The following is a 27,941-nucleotide window of genomic DNA, read 5'->3' on the forward strand; positions in this document are numbered from 1 at the left end:
TTTTAATTATTTATTATTATATCCATCAATTATTCTATGATGGGATTTATATTTTAGATTTTATTAGTTTTTTAGGTAACCAATCAAAGAGATCTCATTGTCTCTTTGGTGTAGATTTTTTGTTTTGTTTTACATATATTTTCATTTTATTTTCCCCTATTTTTTAGAGTTATATTATTTTCATATCCTTTTCTAAATTATGAGTTTGTTTGACCTTTTCCATTATCGTTTTTAAGAATTTTATTATTGTATGTATGAACTTATTATGTTCTTTTATTTTGTTGTATTTTTTCAGGGTATGCGAGTGGAAGAAAGGATGGTAGCGGAACCTTTATGGATGTGTTCTTATCGAATATTAAAGCTTTATTGTCTAAGTTTCTCCGGTCATCTTTGCATGTCCGAGGGTTAGATGGTAAATTTTCTTGAACGAAAGGAACTCCTGGCAGCAGCTCTTGTATTTTGATACAATTCGCTCTACGAGAAAGTATCTTGTGACAAAAAAATAGAGCGAGTTATACTGATGGCAAAATTTTATAATGGTAGGTGTTTTTAAAATATAATAAAATCATATTTATGATAACGCTGACGGTGGACAATGTATTAGTTAAACCGTACGCTTAGTGTTATGGGCTTAATAACTGGTATTGCATTATTCACTTAAAATAAATTAAATAATGAGTCCCCCATAAGAAACAAAGGCAACAAATAAAGAATTTATAAACAATTCTATACAGATAGGCTCAGAGTTGTAATACACATTCGCCAGTCTCGCTGCTTTACATACTCTCTCTCTCCCCCCATAAAAACTCAAATACTCTCTCTCTCTCTCTCCCCCCCTGTGTGTCCCCTTTTTCTAGGGTTTCAAGCGCCGCTTCGCCGCTGGGAAATCAATTCTCCGATCAAATCTATCTCTCTCGCCGGAGCTCGTAATCTCTCTGCCCTCTCTCCGTTTCGTAATTCGATTTGCTTTAATTACGTTTAATTAGGGTTTTATAACTGCTTTTTACTGACGGATCTCGTGCTCTCTTGATCCGATTTGTGCTTTTCGAGGTGGTAATTACAGCTTTCTAATGTGTTTTTCGATGAATATAATCAAAAAGCTGTTTATAATTGATCGATTGTTTTTCAGTGATTTGAATCGTGTAATTGGATCGGTGATTTGTTTAGTGTGTTTGTTGGATTTAGCTGTTTGACTGACGATGAGAGCATATGGAAAGTTGTATCATTTCGTGTCTTTTTGGAGCTGGTTGTGTGATTGTGTTTGTTTATATTTAGCAGATATCGAAACTTTCTTTTTGATTGGATGTTGGAGAATTGTCTTTTTGTGAATACTTTTTGCCTGTTCTGGCTTTATGTGTAATATAGCGGGCTAAGATATGTGGAAGGCTGAAGTAACTACTGTTTAGGTAATGGATTCCGTGACTATGTTTACCATAGTGTGACTATTGAATTGCATGACTTGAGATGGTAGGTAGTCTGTGCTAAGTTCATTGGTTTCGGTTATATATATATGATTGTTTTTGTCATAATTTTGTGGTATTTGATACTTTGCTTTTTTATTCGATGTCGGAGAAACTCTCTTTTTGTGAAAACTTTTTGCCCTTATATTATACATATATTTGGAAGACTCTTCTATATATTGGTAATATATCTCGTGACGTAGTTAAATGACGTTATTGATAGTCGAAGTAGATAGTTATGACCTTACAATCTCTGTAGACAATAGTGTGACGTGAAATATAATAAAACTTATTGACAATAGTGTGATGCAGATAATTACTCCCTCTGTTTTGAAATATAGGTCGCTTGATTTTTTTGCACGCAATTCTAAGTCCTTTGACCGCATGTTAAAAATCATTATTTTTGAATTTTTTTTTTTCTGAATAAAAATATATATCACATATTTTTATTCACAAAAAGAAAATTTTAAAAATAATAATTTTTAGCATGCGGTCAAAACACTTAGAATTGTGTGCAATAAAGTCAAACGACCTATATTTCAAAACGGAGGGAGTATAACCTTAGTTGACAATTGTGAGGCATAGTATTTAATTAATTTTATTTTGTTATTGTTCTATTTACTTCCAAGTTTGAACAGACTGTGTTAGCATTTTCATGTGTTGTACCATGACCAAAATTGATAAAAAATTAGTTCACTGTTATTTTTATTACAAGGTTTTTGATATTTTTTGCATAATAACTGTGGGACTTAGGGTTGTCATTTGGGGTAAATTGGAAATGTTGGTGTGCAGGATTTAATACTGTTGGGATATTGATTATAAGTCCATTGTTATTTCCAACATCCATTTTTGGCATAGGAAATTAATGGTTTGCTGGTGTTTGATAAAGTTAAAATTAATATACTTTTCTATTGTTTACATTGACTTTACAGTTATCATAGTTTATATTAATGTTTTGCCGACTTATTTTTATTTTTCAAATGTTTGACTATGTAATTTCCTTCTGCTATCAGTTTTCATATATTTTTATAGGGGGTGTTTGGTTCATGGTTAATGGGCCCGGGAGTCTGAACCTCTATTCCATGTGTTAGTGTTTGGATTAATAATTTTGTGAATCAGAACCTTCTCTATCCCATGTGTTAGTGTTTGGATTAGGAATTTTGTTGCTTGGAATGGGCACCTCATTTCCGTTGGGCGAGTAAAGCATGCCTTAACTACACCTTGGGATTTCGTATCATTTTCCATTCCTATTAATCCTTCATTCGCATGTTATTCATTCTCATTCTTGATTCCTGTTCCCATTACCATGAACGATCCAAACGCCCCCCTTAATGTTTGCTTGATTGTTTTATAAAATGATTGAACGTGTGAACTTTATGTTTGTCTACAGATAAAGTATGGCTACAGAGATCACTCTGGTTCTATTGAATGCACAATCAGGAGATGGAACAGTAAGGAAGCAGGCAGAAGAGAACTTGAAGCAGTTTCAAGATCAAAACCTTGCTGGTTTCTTGTTGTCGCTCGCTGGAGAGCTTTCAAGTGATGAAAAGCCTGTGGACAGCCGTAAATTGGCAGGTTTGATTCTTAAAAATGCATTGGACGCTAAGGAACAACATAGAAAGTTTGAGCTTGTTCAGAGATGGTTATCTCTTGATGTAGCTGTGAAGGGGCAGATTAAGACATGTTTGCTTCAGACCCTTTCTTCTCCTGTACCTGATGCTCGTTCAACTGCATCACAAGTTATAGCCAAGGTTGCAAGCATTGAGCTCCCACAGAAACAGTGGCCTGAGTTGATAGTATCTTTGTTGGGAAACATTCACATGGTTCCTGTTCATGTCAAGCAAGCCACCTTGGAAACACTAGGTTATTTGTGTGAAGAAGTCTCCCCAGATGTTGTTGAGCAGGATCAAGTAAATAAGATACTTACAGCCGTTGTTCAGGGCATGAATGCATCTGAAGGAAATAATGAAGTGAGGCTTGCTGCTACTAGAGCATTATATAATGCTCTTGGCTTTGCTCAGGCAAATTTTACCAATGATATGGAGCGTGATTATATTATGAGAGTTGTTTGTGAGGCAACTTTGTCTCCAGAAGTTAAGATCCGTCAAGCAGCCTACGAGTGTTTGGTTTCCATCTCATCGACGTATTATGAGAAACTAGCTCCTTACATTCAGGATATTTTCAACATCACGGCCAAGGCTGTTAGAGAAGATGAAGAGGCTGTTGCTCTTCAGGCCATGGAATTTTGGAGCTCAATATGTGACGAGGAGATAGATATCTTAGAAGATTATGGAGGTGATTTTAATGTTGCAGACTCAGATATTCCTTGCTTTTATTTTATCAAGCAGGCGCTTCCTGCTCTTGTGCCCATGTTGTTGGAAACTCTTTTAAAGCAAGAAGAAGATCAAGACCAGGATGAAGGTGCCTGGAACCTTGCTATGGCTGGGGGAACCTGCCTTGGTTTGGTTGCACGGACAGTTGGGGATGATATTGTCCCACTTGTCATGCCGTTTATTCAAGAGAGTATAGCGAAAGATGACTGGAGGCAGAGAGAGGCAGCCACTTACGCATTTGGTTCTATATTGGAGGGTCCTTCTCCTGACAAATTAACTCCTATTGTCAATGTTGCTCTAAATTTTATGCTTACGGCTTTAACAAAGGACCCAAATAACCATGTGAAAGACACAACTGCTTGGACACTTGGAAGAATATTTGAATTTCTTCATGGTTCAACTGTGGAGACGCCTATTATAAATCAGACCAACTGCCAGCAGATTATCACAGTGCTTTTGCAAAGCTTGAATGACGTTCCAAATGTTGCAGAAAAGGCCTGTGGTGCTCTATATTTTCTTGCCCAAGGTTTTGAGGACGTGGGTTCCTCTTCTCCTTTAACTCCTTATTTTCAGGAGATTGTTCAGGCCCTCCTCACAGTCTCACGTAGAGAAGACGCTGGGGAGTCTCGCTTAAGGACTGCTGCTTATGAGACATTAAATGAAGTGGTGCGTTGTTCGACAGAGGAAACAGCTCCCATGGTGATGCAACTAGTTCCTGTCATTATGATGGAGCTTCACAATACTCTCGAGGCACAAGTACAGAAGCTTGTGTCTGATGAGAGAGAGAGGCAGAATGAGCTGCAAGGTCTTCTTTGTGGGTGCTTACAAGTGATTATTCAGAAGCTTGGAACATCTGAGCCAACAAAGTATGCCTTCATGCAGTATGCAGATCAAATAATGAATCTCTTCCTGAGGGTTTTTGCTTGCAGAAGTGCAACTGTGCATGAGGAAGCCATGCTTGCAATTGGTGCCCTCGCATATGCAGCAGGTCCCGATTTTGCCAAGTACATGTCGGAATTCTATAAGTACGTGGAAATGGGTCTTCAGAATTACGAGGAGTATCAAGTATGTGCAGTCACAGTTGGTGTGGTGGGTGATATATGCAGAGCATTAGAGGACAAGGTCATGCCCTTCTGCGATGGCATTATGACCCAGCTCCTCAAAGATTTGTCTAGCAGCCAGCTGCACCGATCTGTAAAGCCTCCAATATTTTCATGCTTTGGTGACATAGCACTGGCAATTGGGGAGAATTTTGAGAAATATTTGACTTATGCGATGCCTATGCTCCAGAGTGCAGCTGAGTTGTCTGCCCACACCTCAGGTGCGGATGATGAAATGATAGAGTACACAAATCTTTTGAGAAATGGTATCTTGGAAGCCTATTCTGGGATATTCCAAGGCTTTAAGAACTCTCCAAAAACCCAGCTGTTAATTCCATATGCTCCGCATATCCTCCAGTTCTTGGATAGCATTTATATGGAAAAAGACATGTGAGTTAATATTGTACTTGTGTTTACTTAAGTTCTGTTTGTGATATGTGTCGTATATCTCTAGCATCTAACTTAATATTTGTTGGCTATCAGGGATGACGTAGTAATGAAAACTGCCATTGGTGTCCTTGGGGATTTAGCTGATACACTGGGGAGCAATGCAGGTGCCTTAATTCAGCAATCTATGTCGAGCAAAGACTTTTTGAATGAATGCTTGACCTCTGAGGATCACTTGATTAAAGAATCTGCTGAGTGGGCTCGATTGGCCATTCATCGTGCAATTTCTGTCTGAGTTGTGTCTGCTTGGTATATTTTACCTTTTAGTTTAAAGTCCCTGCATGCATACGGGTGTGTCGAGTCGGGTCCAGGACTGCATTCAACGGGTCGGGTCATCAGCATTTCTAACAGAAGGTATCTTCAAGTGTCTCTAACTCATGCATCAGCACCATAGGTGGGTCTTTTTGTCAGCGGAGGGGAATGCCTTGTAAATGTCATCGAAAACTGAATGGTAACATGGTGCTGAAAACTTGGGGTTTTTTTCATTGAAATCGCCCCGGGGGGGGGGGGGGGGGGGGGGGGGGGGGGGGGGGGTGGGGGGTTATGGGTATGGAGGTGCAACTCTGCTGAATGGACGAGCTGCTTGACATTTCTTCTACATGCCTGGAGGTACAAGTGATACCCATGAAGCTGGTCCTGCCAGGTTTCCAGGTGGTACAAAATTGAATGTACAAGTGCAAACAATGAAGGACCATCCATGACATAGAGACGCCACCTTTTCAACTTTTCCTTGATCAGCCTTTTTTTTTTTTTTTTTTTTTTTCATTTTGGTCGGTTTCATGCATTATTAGTCCGAGTCGTCAATATTCAGGTCTGTCACATTCGGATTGCATTCCTTTTTTCAAATTCTTGCATGGTGGGGGTGGTTGGTATAATCCAAATTTAGTTAGGTCACATCATTTTGCATAGGTCCTGGTTGATTTTGGTCAGCCTACAGTAGGTGTTTTGTATGCAAGTGTTGAATACAGTGCATCCATGAAGTCATGTGTGCTTCAGTTTTTCTTTTTATCGAAGTACAGTTTCTCGTCATGTTTTGAGACGCTCGCTCTTATTTTGGTTCGCTGCCTAAATAGAAGTGGTATACTATATTGTAATATTTCAGATTGTAATGACAATGAAAGATTGTTCAAGTTTCACTTGTGCGAGGCAACGGATTGATAGTCTTGCTTTGTATTATTTACTTTGGTTTCAAGTTTTACATTATGCATGCCATCCGTATTTAAGAAACGAGTCTGTTTCTTGGGTATCACAGGACACTGAAGGAGTATAAGCTCCTACAGTTGGAAGATGTGATGCCTTTTCTTTCAGATATCTTGTTTAAAGGGTGTTGTCATGACACATTAGTTGGTATTTTGGCATATTTTGTGCAAATTTGTAATATGTTGTCATGGTTTCAGGTTAAGTGAACAAAATGGTTTTCAAATGGTGTTGGGTTGGTGTGGTGCTAAAAGTTGTTTTTCATGGTTAGAGAACCTGCAGTTGCTTTGTCTTTCTGGCTTTAACTTTCAAGCAATTGTAGTTTAGTAAGTGTAATGTCACTGTTTGAGCTCAGTGAGCAGGCAAGCGTTTATCTCTCGTCAGTCCCAGGACTAACATTTCGATGATCTTATAAAAAAAAAATATTCACTCTATCGCATATAGACTTAAGGGTATCGCGGCATAACCAAATTTTAACAGGAAAAAAGATCTTAGGTATTCTGTTATGCGTCTTGTACATGTTAATGCACATAGAATGGGGATAAAGAGGGAGCAAATCCAATTTTATGAAATCAATTTACCTGCCCGCTGGATTAATGAAACCATCATAACAGATGTTCTGTCTCCCAACAAAACGAGATTAAACAAATGTTTTGTGTTAATGAATGTTGAAAACACAATTAGTGTAAAGAGTTCAGTACAGTAATTGTGCTTTGTTGTCTATCTTTTTGTAGTAGTGCTACCACTAATGGCTTACCAAAATTCAACTCTCTAAAGTCCTGCACACTGATTTTATTTATAGGTCACTGTCTGTTTCTGTCTCCCTCTCAGTACCATTTCATTTCGAAATTTAACGAAAGCCGAAACATAAGGATCAAAGGTGTTCCTAGGCCCTTGCCATATTTTTCGTATCGTAATATAATATACCATGTTCCCATGGTGGATCTAGATTACCAACACGGATACCGTGAATGACTGTGAAAGCCTCGTGGGTACGGCCTGTGCACAAGACTACCGCATGAGCGAGCGTCGAGCGACATCGGTACAATAGTACATACATAGTGGCTCTAAAAGGAGTCACAACAAGGAAAAGCAGCATATGAGAGATAGTGAGGAACGAGAAATGAATGAGAATTAGCATGAGCTATATGAGATGCCACTTGAGTGCACAAACATTGTGGAGGGCAGAAAAGTAGATTGACTTATAAAAGGAGAAGGCAAGAGAAGTATGATTACATAGATGTCAAGCTGAAAACGCAAAATCATCTGCGCCATGCAAAGGCTTGGTGAATGTAAGGTGTCCACATGCAAGCTATTGCTCCTCTTCTGATGTAACACCAGAGATATAGTGTAGTTGACTTTCAGATTGTGGTCTAAACCTAATGCATTTCATCATCATTATACTGCTCCGAATGCATCACAACCTGTTCTCCTAAGCCACTTTCCTCTCATTTTTTATATATATTTTTTTCTCATATGTTACAAATATTTTCAAGTACATACGGGAGGTGAAAATTGAAATTGTATTTTGTATCTGATCATGATGAGGTCTTCCTCTGACTCCTTAAGATTTTAGAAGAACTTCACTTCTCAGCTGATCCCGCGGTAATTCCACGGTAACCCACGAGAAGTGAGGATCACAACCTATGATCTTAATCGATGGAAGCACTATAATTTTGAAGAGATTCCTTAAAAGTGGTAGCTTACCTTATTTTGTTTTTTTTCACTCGTTTTCGTGAGCCAACTTTTGTTGGTTAAAGTCACTTTCTGTGCCCCTCTGAGCAAGGATAAAAGCACCCTCTTCCTCCCATTTCTCCCTCTCATCTTCAAATCATAGCTTCAATTCTAATACTGTTAATAAAACCAGCCATGGTCACTAGAATTAAGACCTCTCACTTAATCTTCCTTCTCTTTCTGTGCCTATCTTCAGGTAATAAAAGTCTAGGAACAGTCTCAGTGTTCATTTCAAAGTATGTCACTAGCTTATCAAAGCGTACCATTTAACAAGTGTTTACATTTTTCTCTAGGCATGATCGAAGGAGTGAGCAATGGCATGAACCCCGCTAGTATGCTCCACGAGGTAAACCTTAAACCACATGCAGAAACTAGGAACTGACTCGACTATATGATTTGAATGTATACGAGTGCACTACACGGCATGATACAGTATATTACGTTCAAGTAGATAGATAGGAACAAAAGATTAAGCTTTTATACTTCTTACGTTCGCCACTGGTTATTATGCAGAAAAATACTAACTTAGCTCATGTTTTGTGAAGGGCCGTGACAAAATGAGTTCAAGGAAGCTTCTAAGTCATGATGTCGTGCTAGACTACGAAGATCCAGGAGCAAATCCTAAACATGATCCAAGGGGGAAGAAAGGAGGAGGCGGCAGGAACAAATGATTGCAAATAACTCCTAGTTTCGAGCATCAGGCTGTCAAAGCAAATACTCCAGAGGAATTTGTACTGCAACATCACAGGATAGTAAGCGGCATATTCTAATTTCCCTACAGTATCACAGCATCCTTTCGTTTGAGGGTCTGAGGTGTTAAATTATACTATGATTGTAAAATCCTTCTATAAGGGTACAATAAGACCATAAAGGTTCTTTCACGTCTTAGGTACTTTCAACACTCTCATCCGATTTTCCTCACACATCAAGGCTAATAGTTTTGTTGTCTCTCTATTTAAGATCTTTTATATAATAAAATTTATTCACTAATGAATTTATCTAGACGACAAATCTAAATGATAAACAGGTTACCCCACCCCCCCCCCCCCCCCCCCCCCCACCCCCACCCACCAAAAAAAAAAAAAAAAAGAGAGAGAAGAAGAAGAAGACCCCCCTAGCTATAAACAAGCGTGCCAATTGTTTCATATGAGAAAGTTATCATTCTTGACTATTCATTTTTTTTCACTAATTATTCTCTCAACTACTTTTGCACACATATATTGTGTATTTCCTCTTTGCAATCATACCAACATATTTGGATGGCTGCCGAAGAAAGAGTTGTCTCACATTAATTAGATTCAGAGAATCATGAATGAAGTCTGCAGATGTCAAATTCTGAAGCAGTGAATTGCTAAGCCTATGCATGGATTTTACTAAGTTTTCATCGAACAAAGTGGTCAAATCAGATGTATAAGCTTTTTGTCGGCAGATTTAGGTTCTTAGATCTCTTCAAAGCTACAGGTCAAGCATTCATATTTTCTGGTATATTTCTTGTCTTTACAGATCTTATCCATAAACTATCCCCTCCATCCCCCTAATAATCATAGTTCTGACTAACTATAGTCATTATGTATATAATTTCAATCTTTTTCATAGATCTATGTTAAGTGATTATATATTATAGTTACAATATTTATCTAGTGGGGAACCAACTTTGCAGAGCATCCAATGAATATGTGGTCTCTAAGTACTAACTAAATCACTTGTATATCACAAATAAGATACAAGAACCTTAATTTCTAACTACTGTTTCTTTCCACTGACAATAACATAAAGCTTCTTAGCTACAAACCTAACTGTTCCCAGTATCTAAGCGATTGTAACATTAATTTATCTAGGTAATTCAAACAAACAAAAAAATGAAAAATGAGTATAATCATCCCCTTGCAAGGATATGATGTTTAATATCTAATATTAAAACTTCTTTATTCATCATCCCTTGTAATATATGAACGAACTATTGAGTGCAACAGCAACCATGACAGACACAAGAAGTTAAATGAATCAACAATTGGTTAACATACACATATTAAGTAGAAACACATCAAATATCTATAACATTTAGCATTACAAGATACTTTTACAGAACTAGCTAGGAATTATATGTATTCTAATAAGATGCTAAAGAATGCCATTACGTATAATAGCAATAACATAAGGAAATGTACATGTACAGAGTATGCAGGAGATAAAAAGTAAATTTGTGTTAATTATTTATATACAGTATAACAGGGCCTCAGAACTCATGAACCTAGCATGGATGTCATCCATATTCCAAATGACACAATACCTAAAGTTGCAAAAGCTTGGCCCAGTTCAAAAAAGATATTTTGCTGCTGAATAGGCACACTTTCCCAGTTGGTTCTCCTGAGTTCGAAACAAATGCACAGCAAAAAAAAAAGTTAAACAGAGTAGATGGTAAATTTTCACTTATAAGTGTATGATAGGTGTATTGAAAGCGGAAAATATCTCATTGCAGGCGGGATAGCAAATGTAGTAAAAGGGAAAAACAATGGCAAAAAAAGCCATCAGCCACAATAAGTTGCCTCTTTTAAAGTCCATATAGTTCTAAAATTAAAGCTTAAAGATAATACTTATGCTGAAGTGAAGTGGGAACATGGGGCAGTTAATTAGTGAGGGCATACCCAAAATCAGCAAGAACAATGGTTATATTGTCTTGTGACCGCCGATCCTGCAGCAAAAATAAAGTTGCAGGTTAGTAGGAGAGGGAAAACATGACAAATGTGAGAGATGGGGGACTAAATTGTTGTTATTACCAGGGCAACTTGTCCGAGTGCTTCACAAGCCATCTACAGTAAGACACAAGGCACTTAGAATCTATTTGCAAAATAAGAAACTAAAGATCCGGGGTAAGTGCTTACCTGTACATCTCCATGTTTTCGTAGTTGATTCCTAACAAAAGTGACTGCTTCTGAGCTGGAATAACCAATCAAAGGAGATAAATTATGCTTAAAGATTTCGGGGAAATATAATAAATACTAATATGCTAGATCATGCCAGTCTCATCTCAAAAGAAGACCTGTTTATGTAATCCCACAAGCCATCAGATGCCAATAGTATAAATTCTGTATCTACTCCAAGATCTACTTGGAAAACATCAGGACAGACAGTAACAAGATCCCCAGAAAATTTAATCCTGGCACAAATGTAGCAATATTGTTAACCCTTAAAGTAACAACAACAATATCAACTATCTTGGTGAATTCATTTCAGTTAGCAAGTGCGGAGCCAAAACTGCAAATGTAGGTCTATATTAATTTTGCAACTACAACTGTAGCCTAGTTCAAGCATGTGAGAGATCCTACCGGGAAACAAACTTTGGAGACCATCTCCCTTCCTGAACTCCCTTTTCTAGCATCCTTTCCATCAGTAAAATCCATCCATTGTTAGTACGAGGAAGTTGGTTCCTAATGTGGTCATTATAATACAAAACTGGGCACATGTTCAAGAAGTAGTGAGAAAGTTCAAGAACATACTCATATTTCTTTGTCTTAAACCGCATGTCACCAAAAGCACGAGACACTGAGATATCTCCACAAATTCTTCCATTAACAATCTGCGGAGTCAGTACAGGAAACACGATTTTACATAATTTGAACCATACTGTCACAATTTACATATAACATACAAGGGTATAGCATTTCACTACAGCAACATTAATTCAATCCTTTTCACATATCAGTTAAATGGTGCCTAGCTCTTTTGAGTTTAAGTTATACATTCTAGCACATGGTGTCAAGAAATGAATTTTAATGAGGACTAGAGATGGAGAAAATATTTGGGTCAACGGCTCATGATCATGTTGAGGTATCTTCGCATGATAGGGTAAATCTTGTATGTGAACCTATATGAATGAGTTTATGAAGACTACTTTTCAGAGTTATACAAATGTTATGTCCCATCAGAAGAGCTTTCAGATGCAACATGTATATGTAAAGGACTTTCTTTGAAGATGTAAAGGGTTATTGATTGATGCCTAACTATACTGTTGGATAGTCAAGTACTTCTTGACATGCAACAGATACAAAGTACAATAAGAAACTTAATGCATAATATACATTGAAATTAAATTTGGAAAACACACCCATCCACCTGCTTCTCTGATTCTTCTGATTTCATTAAGAGAAGCTTTGTTGCTTCCATATGGTCGATGGGAACCAGTTAATACTTCAGGTTTTCCAGCTCGTGAAAGAACCTGCTTGAAAAGTCCGAGCGTGCATAAGCAATATGATTTTGATCATGAATAGACTGCTAATTAGTTTTACGCATGACCTTAGGGGCAGAAATAGGAACATACAGCGCATGAGTCACCAACGTGTGATATAAACAGCAAATCATTGTTAATGAACAGAGCAGTGGCCGTTGAACCAGATTCAGTTTCCTCGCCGCTCGTCTCAAGCCTTTACAAAATGAAACAGCATCTAAACCTTCAACGCAATGATACAAGATACAAAATCATACTGAGACAATATTACATTGCCATATTTCACTGAGACAGTGTTAATTTGTAAGTGAAGGCATTAAGATTTTACCAATTTATGAGCTTCTCATCAGCTGTTTGAAATGCGTCTTGTAATGCCTTTTTAATGACATTAAAATTCTTCCCCGTGAGCAACATTCCACCTTGTAAAGCCGTAACACACTCTCTATATAACTCATCCCTGTATCAAGGACACTAAAGCATTCAGTGCGTATATATAAAGACAGCACGCTCAGTATGCCCTAGTCACATAAAGGAACTACAGCAAACAAGATTATCATATAAAAGAAAAACTTGTGTGTGTGTGTAGGGTCATTTTCCAATCCAAACTATTTTAGTGGTACTGCAAATCAACATTTTGCTGTTTGCAGGCAAAATTGGTCTGTATATGAACCAACACCCTCATATATAGGTGCCCGTTCAATTGTCAAATAAAAACCAAAAATACAATGAAGCAAAAAACTCGCCACAGCCATCCATTATATATTAATGGTCAAGGCTATATTTGTTTGAAATGATCATAATCGAAAGATTATATTCCGATCACTACAAACCATTGGACTATAGTCCTTTACAAAATCAAGATCTCATAATTATTTTTCTCGCAATAAGGACAAATACTTTAGCGGAGGATGTAGTATTCGATTCTCTCAAGTCATTAATTAATCCTCTTGAACTATAACAAACAATTTAACAAATTTTAAAATGGTTAAATATCAATCTCAAAGCTAACTCCTCAAAAAAAACACAGCATGGAAGGACAATAATCCAAAATTATAATCCTTACATCACAGTTCTTATCAATATAGTCCTTGGACCATTAGTCCCATAAATAGTCAAATCCCTCGTGTTTATCAAACAGAATTACTTGATGGATAAATTTTTGCAATAACTATATATATCCATTCTTGGATTAAACAAGTAGTATAAGTCATGTATTTAAATCCTCTACTATAATAATTTAATCCTTATTAAAATCCTAAATTCAAATTCATTTGGCAAGTAGGCTAAAACAAACATGATAGTATTATAACTGAATCCCTTATTTAATCCTCTCAACAAATATATCTAAGTGCATTGCAACTAACATGACTCCCCGTGTGAGCGGTGATTTGTAGCAATGTAATCCGTAATCTCTTACCCATAAACTTTTATTCACAAAAAATATCAAGCAAAGTATCTTTCTGATGAACTTGAAATTACGTGCAAAAAGTCAAAGAGACCGGAAAAAACCTTAGGAATTTAACTGAAGAGTAACCGGCATGACCATCGAAAACAGCAGCAAAGGAAAAGGCATCAAGACCATCAGCACTAGACTTGACAATCACAACATCATCTTCCATCTCTTCTCTAGCCCCTTGCAACTTGGTGGACCCCCATCGAATCCCACTCACTCCCGTTAAAGAAGAGGGCGTGTTTATCGCAATAGCTGAGCTGCAACAACGGCCACCGAGGTTCTTGGTCTTTGTCTTGTAATAACTTAGGTGGTTGTGGTTTTTACAGTGAGCTGTGTTGAATATCATCAACTTGTGCAAGTTAAGGCTTGGTAAAGACATTGATGATCGGAGGGGGAAGAAGAGGAAGGGGTGAGTTTGAGTAAAATGTGTTTGGTTTTATTTGGTTTGTGTGAAGGAGATTCCAGAGTGAAGATGCACCTCTTAATTGCAACGGATTAGATTTCAGATTCCCGGCCTTTTTTTACCCATCCTCCGTGGCCGAGCAAAAAGCCCATCTCAAACCGAAACCGGGAAAAACAAAAAAAAAAACCGATCTGGATGTAACCAATCCGAAACTGAAATTTAAAAATTAGAAATTAATCCGATTTAAATGATTTGGTTCCGGTTATACCTCCCACCCGAACCGACAAAAACCGAACCGAAATTGTTATTAAAATAATAATAAAATAATATGTAATATATAACAAGGGTCGCGCTCAACAGAGCACAATATTTAAAATAGAATCAGAGAACCACTAAGTAACTACTGCAGAATCCTAAAGTTTAAATAAATTTTTAGGATCTAAATCTAAATACATGTTTTTTCCATGTTTTTCATCGTTGTTTGTGTTTCAAAAATAATTTTAAAATATAATACATAGATATTGACATTTTTGCATGTGAAGTTATGCTGCAGAACCCTAACTAATCTATACTATACTATAAAAAGCCAACATAGATATAATTTGTAGTCGTACAAAATTTTGGTTTGGTACTCTCCTCTAAAACTAAAAGTCTACAATATGTAGATAGCTATTAAACAGTTTCATATACTAAAAACACTCCTTACGTATATTAATATCTTTTTAAATATAATTTATAATTAGTTGAAAAAGATGAAACTACTGTTAATAACACATATTAATATTAAAAAAATTTATAGATAAATGTATAACTAATTATAAATATACAATTTTGAATATATTTTGTCTAAAATACATATAAATAATTAGAGACGCTACTTTTTAATTATAACGTATTCTACTCGAAATTTAACTCTAACGTGTTCTATTTCATTACAAACATGAACCATTACGTAACATATGAAGATATATGAAATATGAAAATTTTGATTTAAAATTAATTGAATAATAAACTATCACATATTAATATCAGAAAAATAATTATAGATAGATAATAAATTGTGAAAGCTAAATTTCCGTTAGAAGATATAATCAGTTGGTTAATATAATTTAACTAAAATCCAAATTATTAATACTAAAATACTAATAAAATGATGTTAAGATTTAAATTATAATTAATAAATTACGAGTTATATAAGCGCCCGTGCTTTGCACGGGTTAAAGGCTAGTACTATAAATAAGATAAGGGTTTTACGGGTTCTCTCCCCCATGTTTAAAAATTAATAAATCTATTCTAATATTTTAAAGGAAAAATAAGTCTGTGTTAATATTTCATGCTCACTGTCAATTTTGTGTTTTTGTTTTTCATCTGGTACCACATTTTCTCAATCTTCCAAGATCATGTGTCAAAAAAGCCACCTCAATATGGAGATGTCTAGGTCATCAAATTATAATCTTTACAATATATCATATTCTGTATGAGAATTCTGGTCAAGGACATGTTTTATATTGCGGGCAGGACTGTCTTCGATGAAATACTGTTATTTTTGTTAAATTCCTATATTGTATTAATTACTATGTCCAGATTTTGTCTCAGTTCATGTACTAAACATGTTTTGATATGTGTTTGTTTTGTTAGGAAGGGGAAAGTCCATATCCGAAGTGACAGTATCTAGATTCATTATAAGATGAATGGCTCCGACCTCGTCTAGTAAACTAATATCGTAAGCACTCAAAAGAGACTAGCAACTATCCTTCGGATTCAACTAATATCGTAAGCACTCAAAAGAGACTAGCAGCTATCTTTCGGATTTGTAATAATATTTTATCAGTTATGTATTATAAGTGTGCATGCCAGATCTTGAGATAGATATGTGGATTGGTGTTCACAGGAACTGTTTAATTTTATTTACGGTGTGTAATAAACATGTTTGTGCATGATGGTACCGTGACAATTTCAATCCACAAAAAGCAGGATTGAGAGTGTCATAAATTATAACAAAAAGTCCTAATTTGAAAATGAATATAGTGAAATTTAAAATATGTACAAATTATATGGAAAATAATTACAGTAATAAATGTCAATATCAGCAGAAATTAAATAAAATTTGACTACATTTCCTTATTAGCATAAGAGTTAGAGTAGGTTATTCAAAAATTTAAAAATCATAACATGATATCATTTCCTTATTATGATAGATCTACATTAAATGGAGGAAAACACTTATTATCGCAATAGAATGCAAAATCATAGAATTCAAATAATATATGATATCATTTTCTAATCTGCATGGGTTAGCTCGTGAAATGCATTTGCAAACTAACAACAATTAATTAACAAAAAACAATATGTCTAATGAAGTATAATTGTTATAATTTCTTACTAAACATACTTAAATTTGAAAAACTTGATTGATTTTTGATTTGGTAAGGTAATTTGCTCAATTATTTTCCCGCGAAATTATATTGAGATCTTCGTCATTAATATAGATACTAATCTATTAAAATTCAAGTATATGCGTAAAAATTTAAACATATACATGAAGTAAGATTATTAATCCGATCGATCAATGTTTTCGAGCATTCGCTGGGATGGTGTGCGTAAGCATGAGTCATCCTTTTCAGGGAGGTCGCTTCCTATTATATAATTGAAATGTTACAATTAACGACTATCAAATTGATTGTTTCAATAAAAGTTTTAGACAATAAATTTCATAATAAAATTATAGACACCATAAATATTGTAATAAAATTAGCGAGAAACTTGATTAAATACAAACCCTCTATTTTCTATCCAACTCTCTGACTTCCTTCTTATATATAACTATAAATGATAATATTTCATTCATAATAAAATTATGGGGTACAATTCTTTCATGTATAATTTAGTCATTACACCGACAATCAGTGATTATATTCTCCTACTCGCTAAATACGTGAACCAAAATGAACCAAAATACATGACCACAAATTTTTAAAAAACAGAGGGGGAATAAAAAATAGGGTAAATTGTTATGACAAATCTCGTGAAATAAAATTCAAAACTTCACAAGCGGTAAAAGAAAAAAAAAAAGTGTATCCAAAGGCAGGGTGATATAGTTACCGTGACAGTAAAAAGTAAAAACAAAGTCAGAGAAGGGGGACTAGTATATAGGAGGCAGCAGTGAAAACAAGGGCTAGTGGTGTAGTACGGGTAAATATTTTTATTATAGATAAGACTTAAGAGTGGTGTTGCTGAGGCTGAGCGATTTAGAGAGCTAGGGTTTCTCATTTCAATCTCTCCCGATCTCGACGGAACGACACTCGTCGGAACCCTAATTTGACCGGAATTACAATGGACAGATCTAGATCTAAACGTTACTACTACGACAATCAGGACTTCGATCCCGAACCTATGCATCGAACCACCAAACAACAGCGCTATAACAACTCTCATTACGCCGCTCCTCACCGCCGCGGTCCCGGCGGCGGCGGCGGACGGAAAGACCCTAACTTGATGGTGACAACTACGTACCGGATTTTGTGTCATGATGTAAAGGCTGGAGGAGTGATTGGGAAGTCCGGGAGTATAATCAAGAGTATTAGGCAACATACCGGTGCGTGGATTAATATGCACGAGTTGATTCCTGGTGATGAGGAGAGGATTATCGAGATTTCGGATACCAGGAGGCGTGATCCCGATGGACGGATGCCTTCGTTTTCGCCGGCTCAGGAGGCTTTGTTTTTGATTCATGAGAGGATACTTGAGAGTGATGTTGGACCTGGTTATAGTAATGTAGGGTTTGGCGATGAGGACGAGGAGTATGGGATGCGTGGGGGTGCTAATCGAGTGGTGACTAGGCTTGTGGTGTCCAGGATGCACGTTGGGAGTTTGTTGGGGAAAGGTGGAAAGATTATTGAGCAGATGAGAATGGAGACTAGGACTCACATTAGAGTGCTTCCGCGTGATCATAATATTCCTAGATGTGTTTCTATGTCGGAGGAGATTGTTCAGGTTTTTGTTTCCACTTAGTTGATTGCTTTTTTATGACCTGACTCTGTTTTGCGGCTTTGTTTCTATGTGGTTATAGTCTTGTAGAGGGAGTTTAAATGTCGGCGCGCTAATTACTTTCCCGATGATGATTGAACTGATTGAGGCACTTCATTAATATTAACAATACTTTGAGTGTAACATCTTCTTAGTCTTGCGTTTATGAGACTGTTGCTGACGTTTATTTTTCTTGTACAGATACTTGGTGATATGAACAATGTGAAAAATGCTATTGCAATAATATCCTCGCGATTGAGGGAGAGCCAGCATAGGGACCGTGGTAATTTTCACGGTCGCTTACCATCACCGGAAAGATTCTTTCCACCTGATGATGATTATGTCCCTCATATGAATCATGGGTCGCATAGGAGTTCTATGGATAGTCCTGGTTTTGAATCTCGGTTGTCTACAAGTATGAGTGGTCCTAGGGGCAGTCATTATTCCTCCCATCAATCTTCCTTTGCACCAGATTCTGGACCTATGTCGATGGATGATAATGAACAGTCATTTCCAAGGGAGGATATTGTGTTCCAGATATTGTGCCCAATTGAAAAAATTGATAATGTTATCGGTGACTCGGATGGTATTGTGGACTTGCTGCAAAATGAAATTGGTGTTGATGTCAGGATAAATGATCCTGTATTTGGCTCAGATGAACAGATTATTATCATTTCATCCGAGGAGGTACCTGCTATCCCGGTATCTTCTGTACTTTGGTTATTTACGGAGATTTCAACTTGTATTGATTGATTTTTACTGCAAGTTTGAGGATATAATCTAAAGTTTGAATAGTAAAGTCAGTGCATTACTGGCACAGTTGCAATCTGTTTATCTTTCATAAAAATGTCATTTTCGTAAAAGATTCTGATGAATATTCTAACTGAAAACTTCATTTTAGGGACCGGATGACGAGTTGTTTCCTGCTCAGGAAGCATTATTGCACATTCAGACTCGCATTGTTGATATTATTCCAGAAAAACAAAATGTTATTACTACTCGACTACTTGTTCCATCTGGTGAGATTGGATGTTTGGAGGGAAGACATGGATTGCCTGAAATAAGGAAAATAACTGGGGCAGACATTCAGATCCTGCCTAGAGAAGAACTTCCTGTATGTGTATCTGAGAATGATGAGCTTTTGCAGGTATGGTGCTACTAATATGTTGTTGATCTAATAATGCACTTGTTTCCATTAGCCACTGAATTTCGTAAGATATATGTTTACTATATTGTGCAGCACTTACTATGTCACACTTCTAGTGGTAGTTTTTTCAGACCATACATGTAGCGGCTGAATTTTGAGACTACACACAGTGACTGAATCATTGAAATGTACACAACTTCTGACTTTAAGTGTAGCATTTCTTATCAAAAGATGATCACTTGACTCCAGTTATACCATGAAATATTTAAGTTAAATCTGTACCTGAAAGATCATCAATTGAAAGTGCTCGGGTTGCTTAACATCTGCACGTTTTTGTATTTGTAGCTTTGTCGCTTAAATTGTTCTGATCAGAACCATGTGTTTGGATAATGTATAAGGTTTTTACAGTACCATTTCCAGTATAGCATTGTAATGAAGTCCTTTTAAATCTACAGATTGTAGGGGAGATCAAAGCAGCACGCGAGGCTCTTGTGGAAGTGACATCAAGACTTCGTAGTTACCTGTACCAGGACTTCTACCCAAAGGATATATCCCCATCCCCCAGGATTGCAAACAGTTCTGCGGGGACTGCATTTGGACAGGAGGCGGCTTCAAACAATAACTTAAATTCATACAGAGAAACAGGTGCTGCAAATCTTCCCAATGCATCTTCGCAGAATGTTCAAAGTGTAGCACCAGCACAACCTACGAAGGTATACTTTAAATTCCAACGTAACATCTGGATTCAACCTTTGATCTAGTCGGGATTTTTTTAAATGCTACATGTATACTTTTGCAAAAAAAATAAATAATAGCAGCGTCAGTGATACTTGGTCTCAAAAGATTGCTTATCTTTATAGTATTCACTATTGTACTGACATTAATAAGCTGCACTGAAGAAATTCAAAATTATATGTAAAATGCAGTCTCTTCTACGTGAACGACCAAATATGACCACTTTCATAATATTATATTTTCTGATGCTTCATGTAAAGGTATATAAATGGCAATACTCTATTTTATGTTCTGCCTCTGGAAAACAGGAGTTTGCACCACCGGCAATGTGTTCACAACTACGTCCAAGTTACTATAGTTATCCTGGCTTGACAATTTTCTAGCAACTGATACTGTGCTACTGAATAATAGTTGAAAAGATTCAGAATAGCACTTTTCGCTACCAGCCTAGGATTGAAATTTATCTGTCAACTGGGGAGGGTATATTTGTTTGTAGCTGTAAAAAAAATGAATTTTGTTTATTAAGTACTCATTAGGGTGATTTTTATTTGCAGGATCCTGTTGCTTCCAACAAAGAAGCGGTAAAGCAGACCGAAAATGAGCGTCGTGAAAGTGTGCCAAGTATAGGAAATAGGTATGGCTTTTAACATTTAATCAACTACATTCCTCAAGCAATTGCATCATAATTTTAACTTTACGCATTTTTTTTGTTTTTAAAATATTCTTCTACCCAACTAGATTCCATGGTCCACTGGTCACGAGGAGTACATTGGAGGTTGTCATACCACCACATGCAGTGCCCAAGCTGATAACAAAATCAAAAAACAAGCTTGCACAGATTAGCGAGGTAAACCTTCCTCTTTTAGACTCTTTACTGTACTTTGCTATGTCAGATGGCGGATCACCTTCTATGGATCTGACTTCTGCCTTTATATAAACAGTTATCAGGAGCAAAAATAAAGTTGATTGAAGAAGGTGAAGGAGCAACAGATAATGTTATTCAAATATCAGGAACTCCGGAGCAAGCTGAGAGAGCCCAGAGCTTGTTACAAGGATTTATCCTGAGCAGTAATTCTCTTCTTCTATCTCCCTATAAGTGCTCTTTTTTTTTTTACCACCATTTAACTTTTTATAGCCTGACAAGTACAAATTTTAACCTATTGTTTATAACTGCAATGCAGCCCTGGAAGAGGATTGAGGAATGTGGATGGCTTAATTTCATCTCTGCTTCTATTTGGTGGAAATGCTTTAGAGTCAATGAGACAACTATCTGCAATCATCATTAACATTTACCCGTTTGTCTAGGTGGAATGTATATAGGCAAACTCTGTGGAGCTGTTGTGTTTTGTTGTGTACTTGTGTTGCTTTGTTGTAACCGTTGCTGCCCATCGTAAAATGCTTTCTGCGGGAGCCTTTATCAAATTTTTATATGTTTCATTCCCAGATGTTAATCTTGTGGGAATGTTAATTAGAATCATCTTTTGCCTGTTAGGTTTAAATTTGATTGCTTTTTGTCAAAATGGATTAACAGATGAGATGAAAATGAAGCCACTCACAGAAGTTTAGCTGCTTCAAGCAAAACATCTTTTTCAGATTGTGTACAGAAATCTGTAGCTTCGCTGAAACTCACAGGTAATTCAGGGTTCTATACTCTATAGTCTGGTACTCGAACAGTGGGAGCGTTTTAGGGTTATGTAAGAGAAGTCCGGTGCAAAACGTCATAATCAATCATCAATTTCCTTATATAAAGGAGAAGCGAGCGGCGTGTAGGTGGCGTCTCTCGAATAGCTCCCTTCTATTTTTCCAATTTTCTCGAATTTTTGGATGAGAAATATTAAAGATAAAAACTACTTTTTTTAGTTTCGAATATATTGGAAGCAAGTTTCGGAAATACCTTTTTCAAAATATCAAAAATAAAATCTACCTTACTTTTTTTAGTATCAGAATTATTGTATAGCTAAATGCGTAGCTATGCCTATAATTGATTGTATAGCATAATAATCCATGACTAATACCACCTTATTAGTTTGTATAGCATAATAATACATGACTAATACCACCTTATTAGTTACGGGTGCTGGCATATGCAGGGACATTGTGAGCATCATACAATCTTTTGTTTGAGGGATGAGATGTCCGACGGCTAAGATTAGAATAAAATTTCGCATGTTCGGTGATCGAAAAAAACGCTTCATGTTCACTGATTTTTTCTGTTGGACTGATAGATTTTTTTTTAGTTGTGCAGCGCTCAAAAAGTGCTGGAAGGACAAAGCCTACTTTTGATCGCAAATAAAAATTCTACATCATATGCTCATTTCATTTCCACCATGATATTATTAAAAGAATGATCTTCGGAATCACTTTGTGAACTAGGAAGTCTGGATCAAAGAAGAAGACTAATTTGTGATAATATTCAACTCTAGGCTAGTTGATTTGTAGTAAGTTGCTTTGTGAAGTGGGAGGTTTGGATCAAAGAAGAAAACTAATTAGTGATAATATTCAACTCTATACTAGTTGATCTGTAGTGATATTACAGCGGATTTTTTATTCGAAACTTTGTTCCAGGAAAAAAGTAAAAATTATTTGTAATAATGATGTAGTAAATGTTGATAAAATGATACAGATAAGGTATTTATTAATATTAAAGATGATGATGAAAAATTGGTTAGTGTTGATGATGATAAAAAATCTATTAGTTATGATTATGAGATTGATGATAATATAGATATTGATCATGATAAAGTAGATGGGGGTATATTTGGTGTAATAAATGAAAATATTGAAGTCCCGTATTTAAATCAAAGATTTGAGAATTTAGATGCAACAGATAGATTTATCAAAACATATGTCCTTAAGATTAGATTTACTATTAAAATTCAGCAAATAAAAAATCGGGAAAAAGTTGATGAAATATATACTCAGATGTTTGTTTGTAGACTCGTGGGTCGAAATAAAGATGAAAGTGCTGTTATGGATGATAAATTGTGCGTAGGGAGTTGTAAGGGTACATGATGTCAGAATAAGATTCCTAGGAGTGATTGCAAGATTAGGATGTATGTCATCAAAAAACAATTATTGGGAATTGACTACACTTGAATTTGAACACAATCATGAAGTCGTGACTCCTAGTAAAATTAATTTGATTCAATGTGAAAAACATGTTAGAGTGGCGACTAGAAATCTTATAAAAATCTTGAATATTTTGGATACTGATCCTAGCCAAATATTGAGTCTTTTCAGTAAAATGAAAGGTGGAGTCAATAATGTTGGTTTTGACACCCAACATATTATTAGGAATGTCGTGCGTGATAAATGGAAGAAAAGATTACAAGTTAGTGATGCTTAAAAGGTGTTGATTTTGTTAGGTTGTCTACAGAAAGAGACCGGTGGGAGTTATTCGTAAAAACTCAAGTGGATGAAGAAAACCGTTTGAAAAATCTCATATGGCTCGTTCCTATATACTTGATAGCCTACAAAAATTTGGGGACATTGTTGCCTTTGATATGACGAACCGGACAAATAAGTATGCCATTTCATATTGCCATTTGTGCTTTTTACAAGAGTGAACCATCATTAATAGTCTGTTTTGTTGGATTTGCAATTATGTGAGATGAAGTTAAAACAAATTTAAATGGGTACTAAGTAGTTGACTTGAAGCAGTTGGAGACAAACACCCGGTACTTATTATTATTTTCTATCATTTAGTAAGTTGATTTTACTTGTGTCAGTTAAGTTAACCTTTTAAATATTTGTTTATCAAACTCTAACAAACAAATAGAGGGAGATCGTAAAGAATAATTAACGTAATATGTGATAGCGATAATTCAAAATTATAATCGAGACAGAAAACAATAAATAAGTATGATACAAGAATCAACAGAAAGAACAAGTGGACACGGAATCAGACGATTGGTAAACTATAGCAATCTTAAGTCATTGGAAGAATTTCTTTAATATGTTCAAGTCTCAGTGAAAAATAAAGTTTAAGATGTGTGGGGGTCGGGGAACAACTTTTATCTACAGATTCAGTATGAAGTACTAGTGGATTCCAATATCGACCTTCCGATTGTTTATAATTAGAAAATGAAGCATTTCTAACCAAGAATGGACTGATCATGATTATTCATCAAAAATAGTACGGGGTTCAGTTTCATTGTTAGTTGTTTGTGAACTAGACCAGTGCACTAAACGTCAAAACGTACGAAGCGGTGCGTTGTATTTATTTACCGGAAAAATGATCAAGCCAATATTACTGCAACTACAAGCTCAAGGAGTCAAAATGCAAATACAAGCAATTACAAAGATTAAATATATATTTATTTTAAACGATTGATTAAACTCTAAATTAAAGGGATTATTATTTCTTTATTATAAATATACATTTATATGTTGAGAATTAATCATGTGCAAGTTTGCCAAGTCCAAGTAAAGTTTGTGCCAAATATAATCACTCTCTGTACATTGTATAGGTGTAGACTCTAGTTGGTGATATTGTTTCTAAGTGCTAGGGAGTTCGTGTCTACGTACCCTGTACAACGACTATGGCACAAACTTCATCTTTAGTGAAAATTAACAAAGTATAGCTTGAGTTCGCGCCGGCCTACCCACTACACACAGTGGAGGCGCAAACTCAAACAGGTGGCCTTTTTCACTAAGTACCTAAAGCAGTTCGCGGCTTGAGAGGGAATTACTTTGACAGTAGAGTCAACTCAAGTTTGTTGGGATTTTGACTAAGTAAGGTTATCACTGATAATATCTATTAGTAATGGAACTCATGTCAAGAAACAAATTCAGGAGCAAACTGTGGAATTAACTACGAAACGAACTCAGGAACGAACTGTGAAAAAAACTCGGGAACGAACTCAGGAACTATGGAACAAACTTAAGAACGAACTCTTGAACAAACTGAAACAACTAGCCATGGTTGGAAATGAAGTATATAAATAAAGGCCGATAATCTCTTTTGAAATCAACACATATTCTAATTTTACACACTACCACCTAAATATTCTGCAACAAATAGTCGAGAGAGATTGAGAGATTTGTTGAGCGTACTAGCTAGTATTGATTGTTGTCTTGTAGCCGACGTAATAGTTAGATTTGTAGCACCCAACGAATACTAAATCAATATAACTATTTCCCGAACTTGATGTGTCATTTAATTACGATTAAGGTTGAACATAAAATGAACAATTCCGCAAATCGATAATTTGTAGTGACGATATCTATTAAATTCTTTGCTTTTCGTCAAAAAATATAGTGCGGAAACGTGCCTACAAAGTCAAGTTTTAATCATATATGTGAATAAAATTATCCAAGTTCAAAATTGTATCATACTCAAATATAAGTTCAAACTCAATTATCATTATCATTTGATATATTTTTATTCCAAATATTTTTTAAAATTGATTAATCTTATTTTAAATTATGATAATAACATTAACAATGAGACTACACCGAATATATATGATAAGACGTTATAAATAATAGTTACATGGTATAATTTAGTTATCTTGGGTGAATAATAAATGATCTGCTCAATAATTAAATTGATAATTTGGTTTTTATACTTCTAGCTATTAGAATTTATTATCGTGAAGTTATGTATAATTTGCTCTCTCATTCTGTTTAAATCTGGCTGTGGCGCGGAGAGTGGTGTACCCTATTTATTAGTTGATATATTTAGAGAAGTGGATGTAAAATTGGTCGGATGTAACTTTTTTTTACTTTAAAGATATATCATTTTGAAAAGGTTTTAAAACATAAAAATAAAGAATATCTAAAATTGAAAAGTGTATAGAAATAAGTGGAATATGAAATTTTATTTTGTCTTCATTTATCATGATATTTTATGTATTTCGAAATTTAATTTTATAATTCATCATGAATTTTAGTCATATTCTGATTTAACTAATTTATATATAATAAAATATGACGATATTGACGAAACACAAAGGTTAATCTATACTATAATATAATAAGCCAACATAGGTTTAATTTGTAGTCGTATAAAATTTTGGTTTGGTCATCTCCTTTATAACTAAAAGTCGGTCACATGTAGACTTCTCTTACTCTTACAATATTAAAGAGTTTTATATCATTCAAATTACAAACACTTGTGATGTAATACAAGATAAAAAACTCCACCATTATTCTTTTAAATATAATTTAAATATTATTTATATACAATATTATAATAAACCGATATTGGTATAATTCGTAGTCGTCCAAAAAATGTAATCAGTTGGTAAATATAATCTGGTTAAAATCTAATTCATTAATACTAAAATACTATTAAGATGATATTTAAATTAAAATTATATTTAATAAATTACGAATTCTATACCCGTCCCTGCTTCGCACGGGTTAAAGGCTAGTAATATTATAATATTAAAATTTCATGTTTCGAGTTTGTGTCAATATCGTTTTCTGATGGGAAAATAGATTTTTTTGCCACTCAACTTATTATAGTGTTTTTAGAAACTTGCCACCCAATTAATTTTTTTTTTCTTTTTAATCACTAATGATAGGTTTGGATTTTTTTTAGCCACCAACTTAGGTTCGGAGTTGATTCCTGGCATTATGATAATTTCTGTAGCATCATTTATACATAGTGATAGTATGTAATATTTTGATGATGTGTCGTATGTTTATATCTTTATATATATAAAATGAGCCGATAAAAAATTAAAACCAGGAAAAATCGTAATTAGAATTCTAAAAATTTAATAAATCATGAATATGAAATCAATGACTTCAAACAATTCACCCCCTCTGATAAGATAAAGTGTAATTGAGTGATATGATGCATCATCTTTCGCTATTAAAGTGTCAATCGACTAGCTCAGTCTAAGATCTCTCTCAAAGTTATCTTCATAAATTTTAATAACTTTATTTTATTACAAATTTCAAGATAAATAAATAGAGAGGTTAACTTAATTTTCGATGATTGTACTCTGTAATGAATCATTTTATTATTATTACTCCCTCCGTCCCTCTCATTATTTTACAGTTTTTTCTACTGCTTAGCCCGTATTTTAAGACTCTTATAAAACATAGTTTCATAACTCATTTTTGTGATTTTTTTGTGTGCAAAGATTCAAAAGCTGAATTTTTATTCGGAAGAAAAACGTAATAATTTTTTTATAAAACTACATCTTTTAAAAGCCATAAAAATGGAGACATAAAAAATACTATATATAAAGATACAAACATATATCAAATCATCAAAATATTACAGACTACCACTATAGTTTAATAATGCTACACAGAATTAATGTAGTGCTAATTAATCAAATTCGTACCCAACTTCAGTGACAAAAAAAAATGAACCTAACATAGTGAGTAAAATAAAAAAATATAGTTGAGTGGTTAATTTCTAAAGAAACAATAAGTTTAGTGACAAATAAAATTATCATAATGCTAGTAATCAAATCCGAACCTAAGTTGGTGGTTAAAAAAAAATCCAAACCTAACATTAGTGAGTAAAAGGAAAAAAATTAAGTTGAGTCGCAAATTTCTAAAAACACAATAAATTGAGTTGCAAAAAAAAATCTATTTTCCCTTTTCTGATTCAAATTTTATTCACTTTTTTATCAAGATCAGGTGATTCACAGGGGTGTATTCGATTGAGATTTTAATGGATTGTTTTTAGTCTATGGATTTTAATAGATTGTGTGTG

The 27,941-nt window shown here is 35.0% G+C and overlaps 3 protein-coding genes and 1 long non-coding RNA gene across 5 annotated transcripts; 3 read left to right on the forward strand and 1 right to left on the reverse strand.

The window, feature by feature from the left end:
• Nucleotides 1-748: 748 nt before the first annotated feature.
• Nucleotides 749-6,476, forward strand: LOC108214485 (importin subunit beta-1). Its single transcript, XM_017386494.2, has 3 exons — nucleotides 749-926; nucleotides 2,851-5,283; nucleotides 5,377-6,476. Exons 2-3 carry the CDS (start codon nucleotides 2,858-2,860, stop codon nucleotides 5,573-5,575), a joined length of 2,625 nt encoding a protein of 874 aa, XP_017241983.1. The 5' UTR covers nucleotides 749-926; nucleotides 2,851-2,857; the 3' UTR covers nucleotides 5,576-6,476.
• Nucleotides 6,477-8,238: 1,762 nt separating this feature from the next.
• Nucleotides 8,239-9,261, forward strand: LOC135151647 (uncharacterized). Its single transcript, XR_010290450.1, has 3 exons — nucleotides 8,239-8,467; nucleotides 8,565-8,617; nucleotides 8,817-9,261. It is a non-coding gene; the product is annotated as an uncharacterized LOC135151647 (long non-coding RNA).
• Nucleotides 9,262-10,300: 1,039 nt separating this feature from the next.
• LOC108211010 (protein phosphatase 2C 57) lies at nucleotides 10,301-14,449 on the reverse strand. The gene is made up of 11 exons (XM_017382489.2): nucleotides 14,006-14,449; nucleotides 12,825-12,953; nucleotides 12,590-12,692; nucleotides 12,377-12,487; nucleotides 11,769-11,848; nucleotides 11,598-11,651; nucleotides 11,312-11,428; nucleotides 11,154-11,208; nucleotides 11,049-11,081; nucleotides 10,917-10,963; nucleotides 10,301-10,638 (listed from the first exon to the last, which is right to left on the reverse strand). The coding sequence occupies exons 1-11, from the start codon at nucleotides 14,326-14,328 to the stop codon at nucleotides 10,515-10,517; spliced, it is 1,176 nt and encodes a 391-aa protein (XP_017237978.1). The 5' UTR covers nucleotides 14,329-14,449; the 3' UTR covers nucleotides 10,301-10,514.
• Nucleotides 14,450-17,532: 3,083 nt separating this feature from the next.
• On the forward strand, nucleotides 17,533-21,759 carry LOC108215062 (RNA-binding KH domain-containing protein RCF3-like). Of its 2 annotated transcripts, none has more exons than XM_017387394.2 (8): nucleotides 17,533-18,345; nucleotides 18,580-19,065; nucleotides 19,280-19,525; nucleotides 19,981-20,238; nucleotides 20,815-20,894; nucleotides 20,999-21,107; nucleotides 21,202-21,328; nucleotides 21,442-21,759. In XM_017387394.2, the coding sequence occupies exons 1-8, from the start codon at nucleotides 17,686-17,688 to the stop codon at nucleotides 21,456-21,458; spliced, it is 1,983 nt and encodes a 660-aa protein (XP_017242883.1). In that variant the 5' UTR covers nucleotides 17,533-17,685; the 3' UTR covers nucleotides 21,459-21,759. The 2 variants fall into 2 exon arrangements, with proteins under 2 accessions (XP_017242883.1, XP_017242882.1); XM_017387393.2 differs by having other exon boundaries at nucleotides 17,552-18,345; nucleotides 18,580-19,080.
• Nucleotides 21,760-27,941: the final 6,182 nt, after the last annotated feature.

The sequence above is a fragment of the Daucus carota genome, chromosome 3, assembly GCF_001625215.2.
Source record: "Daucus carota subsp. sativus chromosome 3, DH1 v3.0, whole genome shotgun sequence".
Classification (NCBI taxonomy): domain Eukaryota; kingdom Viridiplantae; phylum Streptophyta; class Magnoliopsida; order Apiales; family Apiaceae; genus Daucus; species Daucus carota.